This window comes from Pelophylax lessonae, assembly GCF_965119305.1.
Source record: "Pelophylax lessonae genome assembly, chromosome: 7".
In the NCBI taxonomy this organism is placed as follows: Eukaryota; Metazoa; Chordata; class Amphibia; order Anura; family Ranidae; genus Pelophylax; species Pelophylax lessonae.
The window spans coordinates 87470967-87483159 of record NC_138774.1 but is presented as its reverse complement, the minus strand read 5'-3'; the positions used below and the strand labels follow the sequence as shown (position 1 = coordinate 87483159).

General features: G+C 39.5%; 1 protein-coding gene across 1 annotated transcript; it reads left to right on the top strand.

The window, feature by feature from the left end:
• The first annotated feature begins 3973 nt into the window (after positions 1-3973).
• On the top strand, positions 3974-9703 carry LOC309560851 (single-stranded DNA cytosine deaminase-like). The gene is made up of 3 exons (XM_082264534.1): positions 3974-4013; positions 6919-7323; positions 9502-9703. The coding sequence occupies exons 2-3, from the start codon at positions 6942-6944 to the stop codon at positions 9624-9626; spliced, it is 507 nt and encodes a 168-aa protein (XP_082120660.1). The 5' UTR covers positions 3974-4013; positions 6919-6941; the 3' UTR covers positions 9627-9703.
• Positions 9704-12193: the final 2490 nt, after the last annotated feature.

The following is a 12193-nucleotide window of genomic DNA, read 5'->3' as shown; positions in this document are numbered from 1 at the left end:
TATGGGTACGTCACTTGCCTGCGAGCCAATAGGGGGCGAGTGCGTGCTGCCGGAGGCGCACTCCCGCCCCCGCTCGTTCACTGGGATCCCCGCGCATGTGACCGGCGGACCCAATGTCCGCCCGTCACTCGCGATCGTCCAGTACAGAGGGAGAAAGGCAGGCAGCTGATGTAAACAAAGCCGCCTGTCATTCTCCCCTGTGTAAGTGCAGAAATCATAGGGTCCTGCTATGTAGGATCGTATATCTCTGTAGTTACACAACAAGCCACATCCCATAACAGTTAGAAGCACGCCCCTAGGGACACACTTAACCCCTCGCACAGGTGATCAAATACCACCAAAAGAAAGCTCTGTTTGTGGGAAAAAAAGGACATCAAATTAATTTAGGTAGAGCGTCCACGACCGCGCAATTGTCCGTTAAAGTCACGCAGTGCCGAATCGCAAAAAAGGGCCTGGTCAGGAAGGGGGTAAAATCTTCTTAAGTGGTTAAACTTCCCGGCCTACCTGAGTATTGTTGCTGACCATGTCTGTCCTTAATGACTACAGTGTACCCATCTTCTGATGGCTACTTCCAGGAGGATAATGCACCATCTCACAAAGCTCAGGTCATCTCAAATTGGTTTCTTGAACATGACAATGAGTTCACTGTACTCAACAGGCCTCCACAGTCACCAAATCTCAATCCAATAGAGCATCTTTGGGATGTGGTGGAACGGGAGATTCGCATCATGGATGTGCAGCCGAAAAATCTGCAGCAACTGCGTGTAGCTATTATGTCAATATGGACCAAAATTTCTGAAGAATGTTTCCAACACATTGTTTAATCTATGGCACGAAGAATTAAGGCAGTTCTGAAGGCAAAAAGAGGTCCAACCCGGTACTAGCAAAGTGTACCTAATAAATTAGCCAGTGAGTGTATATACAGTATATGTCCATGTTGTTTAGGAGGTCATATAGAGGGAGATAGGGTTAAAACTTCATGTTTTACAGTTTTCACCTCAAAATAAAGATAATACTCATCAGGCAATCCTAATTTGAACTGGTAAAACATGCAAGCAAATTATTGGCCATATAGATAGGCAAAGACAAATCTAACCAAAGCAGTGAAACATTTTAGTGTATGTAAACCATAAATAATTAACTTCTCTTATGTGTTACCTTTGCTTAGTTAAATGTACCAGTTAAAGTGCTTTGTTATATCAGTTCAATCAGTGCAAAAAAAAAAAATGTACATGTAATTCATATTAGAAATGTTGAGTTGTCCTGGGACCTTTTCACACTTGTAACCTGGTCATACATGGTTCAATTTTTTTTTGTTCAATCAGCGGACTAAACAACCTATTCTCCTATCCACACATTCTAGGTGGAGGGGAAGAATCCTCCCTGCTGCACTATTGTATTCTGACAGTGGGGAGACTCCCCCACTGTCAGAGTACACAAATCAGCTGCAGCTATTGGCTACAGTGCTGATTGAGCAGCTCTTATCCGACGGGGTGGTTGAACAGACGTCAGTCGGTAGATAAACTTCTGTCCAACAGCAGTGGCCGCAAATGGATGAAAATTCGTCTAGTCCCTGCTGAACCTGTCGAAATTTGATCTACCTATGGCCACCGGTGACTTCATAACCAAACTGTCCAGACAGTTATCATAGATGTCAGGCATAGTCTGTTTTTGTTAAATAATTATAAATTAATGTACAACAGTACCTGCACTGAAAGTTTAAAATCACTTTCTCGCAACCAAGAGTCAGACTCTATTGAAAGGTTTTTATAATTGGGAGGATGTTTTACTGTTATATGGAACTGTATTTTGAGTGAAGGTCTTTGGAACAGGTCTGTAGGCCCAACGCATTTTCCAAAAGTAATGGAGCTTAGTTCCCCAAACCCCCAACTTGCAGCAGTTGTTCTTCAAACAGTCATTCCAGTTGAATGTGTTGAATAGTATGCACTCCTCTCCCTCTCCACCCTCTGGTCCAGTACTTATCTCCCGCTACCAAATCTCTTCTTGATGGCAGATGCGTGAGATACTTGCGCTTTCTAGCTCCACTTTTATAGACTGGAAGTTGTGAGCAACTGCACATTTATTTCCCACCCTTAGGCTCCCGCTGGAGGATACTTTGAGGGGAAATTACTGGAGCAGAGAGAATCTACAGTAGCTCTGCATTGTAAATAATCAGCTTTTGACTTCAGATGTTAGGCTTTGAAAAATAAAAGATAGAAGCTGATTGGTTGCCATGAACAACTGCTCCAGATTCTTTGTGCTCCAGTCCTAGTAAATTCCCCCTATGTATCAGATAGATACCATGTCCACTCCCTACCACATCCTAGAACATGTTGTCCCAGTAACCGGGCAACCATTCCCTGCAGTGTCACAGGAGGTTTGGCCTTTTAAAGGCATTGGATGTTGCAGCACCCAGTGCCAGAACATTGGGTGGGTAAATAGGATCTCAGGATTTAGTTCAAATCCTAGGACAGTCTTGCAGAAACCGGGAGGTATGCCACTAAACCAAAGGACAATGGCCACTATTACTTGACACAGGGAGACTGACCATCCACATTAGACACAGGTAAGCTGGTCACTACCACTAGACACAAGGAGACTATCCACCACCACCATATTAAAAGAACGTGGCCATACCTGCTAAACACTGGGAAATTAACCTTCACCGCTGGACACAGGATCCTGACCACCACCACTAGATACAGGGAAACTGACAACCAACATTAGGCAAAATGATCATTACCATTAGAAACAGGATACTGGCCACCACCAATAGATACAGGAAACTAACCACCAACATTTTGCATGGGGAAACTGTCCTCAACCAATAGACTCAGGTAAACCGACCACCACCACTAGGCACAAAAAAGATAAACTACCACCACTAAACACAGGGAGACTGAACACTACTACTAGACTCAGAGAGACTTAACACTACTACTAGACACAGGGAACCCATCTTAAAACAATAGACACAAAGAAATTGACAACTACCATTGGACACATAGAAAGTCACCACCAATACTAGACACAGATTACTAGCCATTGCTAGAGAAATGAAGATTGACTAATGCTAGACACAGAAAGACTGGTCATTGCCACTAAGTACAGGGAGCCTAGCCACTACCATCAAACACACGAAGACTGACCACCACCACTAGACTAAGGGAAACTGACCATCAACATACCACTCACGTAAAAAGCCACCACCAGACAAGAGAGACTACAGCCACACGACACAGGAAACTTAGCCACTGACCACCCCCATTAGACACTGGGAAACTAACTACAGTCATTAGACACAGCTAGAGTAATTACCTCCATTAGACACAGGGAATCTGACTACAGTAACCAGACACAGGGAAACTAGCCACCACCAATAGACATGGGGAGACTGGCCCCAACCACTGGATTTAAGGAGAAGGATCTCCACCTGTAGACACAGGTAAAATGGCCATGACTAGAAATGGGGAGACTGTCGAAACCCCCTCGAATAAGGGGTTACATCCCCCCACCATTTGATGCAGGGGGAATGACTATTACCCTATAAATCAGAGAGACTACCTAAACAACACTAGAAAACCATTGGACACAGGGAGATTTACTATCAGTAGAAAAAGGAGATATTCATATTATCTGTTAAAAAACATAAAATAAATTTACATTATCTGTTAAAAACACCCTTAGCTTCTTTCCATTCTCTGCATACTTTCAGTTTCCATTTCTCACTCATGACTCTGATGCCAACTTGCTTTTGCAAAGAAAACAAGGAACTGATTCATTAACTAGGAATCTCATGCACTGTATTAGCAATGGTTGTTTAAAACAAAAAATATATTTAGATATACAACAATGCTACCTCGCCCATCCAATTCTGTGTCAATGCAAATAGGGAGAGGCACAAATTAGCATTTGCATCATCACTAGATACTGCAGTTTAAAACCCAACCATAGATTCTGGACTGCCAAACACTCACTAAAGAAGAGATTCAACTATACACCATACCAGGTCAGTAGTTGTCTGTTTTACATTTTCTGGTCTATTTTTGATGTATTTTAATTCATCAACTATGTACATTATCTTTCTATTTATATGTCATGATGAAAGGACAAGATACAAAAAAAATACTGTATTTTGTATGAGGTTAAAACATGTATTTATATGAGTATACGGTATGTTTGCTTTTTTTTTTTTTTAATTCTGTATTTATATTTGGGCTTAAAAAAAACTTTAACACCCCTGGACGTGCTTAGAACAATTACTTTTTAATTACCATGGTTCCAGTTTTTTTTTTTTTTTTTTTATGATGCCTTTTTTTTTTTTTTTTAAGAAAGTCATATTCTGATTTCAGTAATTAAATGTATTAAATACATTTTTTGAGCCTGTTCTCCTTTCTGATTCTAAAATATTATGCTCTTCATACCTAAATCTATTCTTAAAAAAAAAAATTAAATCTTCCTAGCTTATAAGCCACATGAATGCCTGCTTGTAAAGAACCTACTTCGAACAATCACTTATTATTAACATGGTTTTGATTTTCTTCACGTTTTCTTCACGTTGCCTTTATGTTTGGTTTTTTATTAAAAACAAGTAATATTCTGTATTCTAGTATTACGTACAGTATATGAACTTCATACAGTTAAGAAACAAACTTTCATTTCTGATTTTGAAATGGTATACTCTTCATACCTAGATCTATTCTTGAAAAAATATATATAAACCTTACTAACTTGTAAGCCACACAACGAATGCTTGTGTAGCATTCTATTAAACATGTTATTTTTGTCATTGTTACAATCAACAATGTTATTGTCATACAGGTAATACAAAGGTTATTTTTGGTCCACATGAACAAATAGTGGTATAAAATATGGCATTCTTAACATAAATAATTAATACAATCCAGGTGGGACCTCTAATATGTCTTTACTGACAGGTTCCCTTTATTAAGAATTGCCTTACAGCAATGAACCATGTTTAAACCTTCACTGGAAACTAAATGTTGAAGAACTGTTTGATCTATCTATCTATCTATCTATCTATCTATCTATCTATCTATCTATCTATCTATCTATCTATCTATCTATCTATCTATCTATCTATCTATCTATCTATCTATCTATCTATCTATCTATCTATCTATCTATCTATCTATCTATCTATCTATCTATATCTATCTATCTATCTAATTATCATGTCTACCGACCCAGCTATTAAATTGTTTTTACAATTATAGAAATATATCTGAGAAAACTATCTCCTTTTCTATCAAACAATCCTTTTCTATTGTACAAAAAGTAAAAAAAAAAAAAATATATATATATATATATATACCTATATATGGTTTCAGTTAGTTTTACAAAGCCCCTGACAAGGATAATTCCAAAGTACCTTTAAATTTTCAACTCCCACTACAAATTCCAATTGAATTCTCTGTATGTATTACTGTACAGTATATACAGTAATACATTAATTGTCCTTTTAGGTTTTTCCTTAGTTGCTACATGTTGCAGCAAAAGTTAATATACCCTGTGCTCGCAGCACCTTAAAGACAGCTGCTCTTACACCCAAGCATCGGTCTGTATCCCAAGCAGTCACACATGCCCCCTGCACACTGCTCCAATCAGCAAGAAGAGGTAATTCAAGCACATAGGAGGTTGGTGGGTGTTATAAAGAGCCAATATACGTGCGTACAGGGTGTGCAAGGTGTGCCTGGGCACACCCTAATCACCCTGCGGTCCGCAGATTCCCCCTGCTGCTTGGCTGCAGAGAAAGGGGCTGCGGATTTCTCTCCTCAGTTCCTTCCTCTGTTTTAAAACTGAGACATCAGGGGTCTGTTTAAAACCCTGCTATTTCATTAAATCCCCCCAATGGGGACTCATAAAAATTAAATAAATAAAAGAAAGAAAGAATAATTAAAAAAAAAAAAAAAGAATGTAAGAAATATTAAAAAAATACAATTGTAAAAAAATAATAAAAATATACTACTGACACCAATCTCTGCCCTTCTGACACTGTACACCACTGCTCTACCAACATTGTCTGTCGTCCTACTGATATATATATATGTGTGTGTGTGTGTGTGTGTTTGAGCTTTGGGGTGCATACCCTAATGCAATAGGCTGCGCACACCTATGAAAGAGTCCAATGTCCATGAAATGAATGGCAGTCAAAAAAAGTTGGTAGGATATTAGGCTGTCCTAATACAAGATGGGTGTCATAAAAGTCTGTAGGATATTAGGGTGTCCTAATACCAGAGACACATAGTGGAAAACAGGTCACTTAAGGCAAGCTCTTCGAGTAGTAAAGCTGACTCTATGCCAACAAGGAAGAGAAAACCAGAAAAATGTTTCTAAGCGTAATATCTTCAAGATCGTTTATTAACACATAAAAGGGGCAACTCACATAGGATGCAAGAAATCAGGCTCATAGGGACTGGTCAACATCTAGATGGGAAAAGACGCCAGGGTCTGCACACTGAAAGCCGCGATGCAGGAGGAGATGTCACCGGTCACTCTCTTTCAGATCGCTCCAGGCTGGACTCAAGGGGTTGTCAATACTGTTCTAGATACCTGAGCAGCACTATTGATTGAAGCAGTGTGCAGGGGCAAATTGTTGAAAAGCCAGACTGATCCATTGTGTGTGATAGCAGCAGCCGGCTCTTCAAGGTGCTGCCAGCATGGGGGATTTAACACTAGCTGTAGCACTTATATCTATCTATCTATCTATCTATCTATCTATCTATCTATCTATCTATCTATCTATCTATCTATCTATCTATCTATCTATCTATCTATCTATCTATCTATCTATCTATCTATCTATCTATCTATCTATCTATCTATCTATCTATCTATCTATCTATCATTCTAGTTTTGTATAAATAATAAAATATATCTGTATTCTGTACTTTTTAGGCTTGTTATAACCTCTTACACAGATGATTCCAATGTCCCCTCGTATTTTTTACTCCCACTATGGACTTGACACCAATCCTCCTGCCACCCATCTTTGCTATGAGGTCTACAGGCAGGACGATCTAATTGCCTACGGTCACTTAACAAACACTTGTGAGGAACATGCAGAAGAAGTTTTTATTGGGGAAAGATTTCAAGAAGCATGGAGAAACTGCACAATTGTCTGGTATATCTCTTGGAGCCCGTGTGACCACTGCATGGAGATTCTGCTGAACACTTTTCTTCCTAGGAACCCTCTGGTCAATTTGCACATAATTTTTGCCAAGCAGTACAGATTATCTTCAAGGAGTAATGTACGAATGCTTTCCCATAGAGGAGTGCAAATTTGTGTCATGACTTTTCAGGGTAAATATTATTAAAAAATCGAATATTATTTAGTAAAACAATGTTATCATCATACTATCATTTTACTTGCAAGGGGAACATTCTACCTTATAGATATTTGATTTTCTAACAGCTTTGAGTACTAAAGCAAATTTCTAGGATTTTGTACCAGTTGTGTATTTATTTTTTTTTTTTAAAAGTCCAACCGCACCCCCCAAAAATGTCTTTCCTTTTGTACTTTTGAAAATCTGGATCCGAATGTTGAACCTTTCATATACTTAACTGTCGTCCAGGGCATCATTTAGCAGACCGTCCCCTAACTATTAAGTCTGAAAACTGTAAAACTGACAAGAAGTGGGGGTAACCTACTTAATGTTCATACTTTTGTCATTGTGTGAAAATAAAATTATCCTTAAATTTAGATGAAAAAGCATGTGCTTAAAGTGACTGTAAAGTCAAAAATGTTTTTTTTTTCAAATGACAAACGTCATACTTACCTGCTCTGTGCAATGTTTTTTTACAGAGCAGGCCAAAACCTCTTCTTCTCGGGTCCCCCCCCCCCCCCCCCCCAGTGCTGCTGGCTCCTTCTCTTCTTAGTGGTTACCCCATAGAGAGCTGCTTCCTATGGGGTACCACCTGGGGGCTCAATCCCAAGCCTCGCTGCCTGTGTCTATAGACACAGACAGCACGGTTTGGCCTGGCCTTCCTTGTCACAGGATTTGACTGACAGCAGTGGGAGCCAATGGCTTCCGCTGCCTCAATATAGTCTGTGAGAGCAGGGAGAGCTGCTACAGATGGGCACAGTGCTGGAACAAGTGAGCACTCAGGTATGTATAAGGAGTTTGAGGGGTGATACTGTTATCTAAACATAATTTTCCTTAAAACAGGGAATGCTTTAAAGTAAAAAATGTTCAGGCTTTAGAGCAACTTTAAGAAATAGTGAACAAAGGCAAACTTGGTATCTATACTTAAGAAAAATATACTGTATGTGCTATCTCTAAAGTCCTGCATGAGTCAGATTCTGGACAGGTGGCATTGTGGAATAAATTGTGGTCATAAAAGCGGTAGTAAACTCTTCTTCACAGTTTATGCCTACAGTTAGGTTTATAGTAATTCTTACCTGTTGGTAAACTTGCGCTGTTTTGGAGATATTCACATTGGCACTAGCTGATGCCATCACTGCGCATGCACAGTGTTGCTTTGTATTCAGGAAACGCTGAGTGTGCTGTAAATGCAGAGTGCTGTGCCACGATAAAGACATCATAGCGGCCTGGCTATTCAAATGACCAGAGCGCATGAACCCGGAAGGATAACTGGGTAATGATGGGAGTGGTTGAAGCGGTAACAGTGCAGTGCTGGAGGACTCAGTTTGCCATAATGTGTTAGTATGAGGGCCATACTAGCACATTATGGCATACCACCACCGTGGTTTATTTTAAAAAAAAAAGTAGTAGAGTTTACTTCCAGTTTAGAGCCAATCAACTATAGTGAAAGAAATAGAAAAGCAGTCAAGTAGCTATTGTACTAACAACTTCCATTTGTACAGTCTTACCTTCACTTTCCGGTTACAGTAGCTGGGAAGAATGTCTAATTATGACTTTGCAATCTAATAGGCCCCAGAGGTAGACCCATTGCTCTCAGTAATCTGTACTTAGTAAAAGAACTTGTCAGACACGCCCCTCTCTTCTTCTGCATTACAACTCTACAGTATGTGACAGTGATGAAGGGTGTGGCTGTTTCTCAGCTATGCTAGCACAGAGCTCTGCAGTATGAGGGCAGGAAGCAGTACCTTCATAAAAATTTTATTTTAACTTACCCCTAGACTGGTGATGGCGAACCTTGGCACCCCAGATGTTTTGGAACTACATTGCCTATGATGCTCAAATATACTGGGGAGTGCATGAGCATCATGGGAAATGTAGTTCTAAAACATGTGGGGTGCCAAGGTTCGCCATCACTGCGTCTAGACCCTTTAGGAAGATCTAAAAATCATTATATTTGGTGGCTAAGCCTAAAAGGAGATAAATAAGTTTGAAACTTTAACTAGGCTTTAAGATGAAAGGGAGTCCAAACTATTTAACTGCAAAGCGACGCTTTAAATCTTTGCCTCCAACTGTGAATGGCAGATTACTTCAATTTAACCAGTACATGCAACTACAATATTGCCATAGTTCTCTGATTTTGTTTTCTTCTTTCCAGATTTTCTTAAGTGTTGGAATCATTACGTCGAAGCTGAGGAACCTTTTGTGCCTTGGATGGATATGCACATAAATTACCACAAAGCTTCTCAATGGCTTTATAATGCTATACATGGAACTTATTAACACAGCACTCACATTAGATATATTTATTTTAGTTTTATTGTTTTTATCTCATGCTCCCTCTTGTATTAACATTACAATAAATAGAACAGTAGGACCCCCATTCACACTTGTACGACTCAGAAGTCGCACGACTTTGGAGTCCATCTTTGGATGGGTGCGACTTGGATTTGACTTGTTGCAAAGTCAGACCCAGAGCTGCATAGAAAAGATTCAGGTACGAATTACATGCAACTTTTGAGGGACAACATTGAAGTCTATGGCCTTCAAGTTGCATAAAAGTTGGACCAAAGTAGTGCATAAACTTTGAATTCTTTAAAGAGGTTGTAAACCTCAGAATTAAAAAAAAAAAAAAAAAACAAGCACCTGAAAGACAAACACATAATGAGCTAGTATGCATCGCATACTAGCTCATTATGAAATACTTCCCTTTGAACGAAGCTCCGCAGTGCCGCTCTCTCACCTCCCTCACGGGTGACATGTTCGGTCGCTCTTCTTCCGGGTTTGTGGCATCTGGCCATCTGATTGGCTGGAGCCGAGGTGACGTCACTACTGCGCATGCGCGCGGGAGCAGACTTTCATGGCACTGGACTCTGAAGGAACGGAACAAGCGGCCGTTCCTTCAGAGCGCATGCACCAGTGATGTCACTGCCTGCATGCAAAGTAAATATCTCCTAAACGGTGCATGTTTAGGAGATATTTAGAGTACCTATAGGTAAGCCTTGTCATAGGCTTACCTATAGGTACAAGTTGCAGAGGAGGATTTACTTCCTCTTTAAGTCACACATATATGAATGGTTATCATTGAAAAACATGGGGCTGACTTGTCATGGGACTTTGATGTCTAAAATCACATGACAAGTTGTACAGGTGTGAATGTAAGACTGAGAATCCTATTATTGCAGCAGCGGTAGGGGAGTATAATTCAAATGCAGGTGATGGGGGGGGGGTATAGTTAGGAATGATCACAGGAAAAAATCACAGCCACGTTTGACAGAAAAAAGAAACCGTGGATAATTAATGATGTTATGTGAAATATGACTTTCAAATGCACCGACTCCAGTAAATTTTGGCATTTTAGATATTTTAATATATGTATTGATATATGTTATTTGTATTGAAATTAATAAAAAAAACAAGCAAAAAAAAAAAAAAGAGATTTTAATATATAAATAAAGCTTTATTTATAATGCACTGCATGTACAGTTCTGTGTTGGTTTTTTTTTTAGACTTCATTATTCCAAGCCAATAAAAGCAGTTATGAAGACACACATGAATATAACTTTGTAATCATTTATACATCATTAAATGTACTTTTTAAATACAAGCAAGTATCGGAATTTGACCTGGTGTCAGTCTTTTACAGTCTCTGGACAGCGGCGCTAGAATGTGAGAAGAAGAAGAAGAAGCATGGAGCTTTGCTGCTTCTCCTTTCACTGTCCAGTCACAGGCTGGAGAGGTCCAGCATGATTCAGGATCAGAGGAAGTGGGTTAAACAAAGTTTTCCATCATGTTTTGGTATTTTATCTTTTTTTTTCTTTTATCTAATTTTCTTCAAGTATATGAAAAACTGCAAATACAAAAGTATTCAAACAACCACAAGCATAATAAAACTTAAAGTGATATAAAAGATTCATTTTTTTTTTTTAACAAACATGTTATACTTACCTGCTCTGTGCAGTGGTTTTGCACAGAGCAGCCCTAATCGTCCTCTTTTTGGGTCCCCTGTAGTGATGTCGCGAACATAAAATTCGCTGTTCGAACGGCGAACGCGAACATTGGCGAATGTTCGCAAACCGGCGAACATTGCGAACCGCCATAGACTTTAATAGGCAGGCGAATTTTAAAACCCACAGGGACTCTTTCTGGCCACAATAGTAATGGAAAAGTTGTTTCAAGGGGACAAACACCTGGACTGTGGCATGCCGGAGAGGGATCACACAAAAAAAAAGTTCTTAAAAATTGTAATTTTTTGATAGAGAGCCAATTATTGGAAAAATTAAAAAAAAATAAAAATAAAAAATTTCTTTGGATTTACCATCTGGGGGGTCTAAAAAGTGTACCTGTGAAGTTTCAGCTCTGTAGCATGTCCGGAACCAGAAAAAAATACGAATTAGGGTTAGGGCTAGGGTTAGGCTTAGGGCTAGGGTTAGGGTTAGGGTTAGGTTTAGGGTTAGGGTTATTTTTATGGCTAGGCTTAGAGGGTTAGGGTTATTTTTATGGCTAGGCTTAGAGGGTTAGGGTTAGAGGGTTAGGGTTATGGTTAGAGGGTTAGGGTTAGGTTTAGTGTTAGGGGCTAGGGTTAGGGTTACGGTGAGATACTTAGGGTTAGAGTTAGTAGCCCTACCCCTACCCCTCTAACTCTAACCCTAAGCACTAAAAATAACCCTAACCTTAGCCCTGACCCTAACCCTAGCCCTAACCTTAGCCCTGACCCTAACCCTAGCCCTAACCCTAACCCTAATTCTATTTTTTTTCTGGTTCTGGACATGCTACAGAGCTGAAACTTCACAGGTACACCTTTTAGACCCCCCAGACAATAAATCCAAAGAAATTTTTTTTTTTAAGTT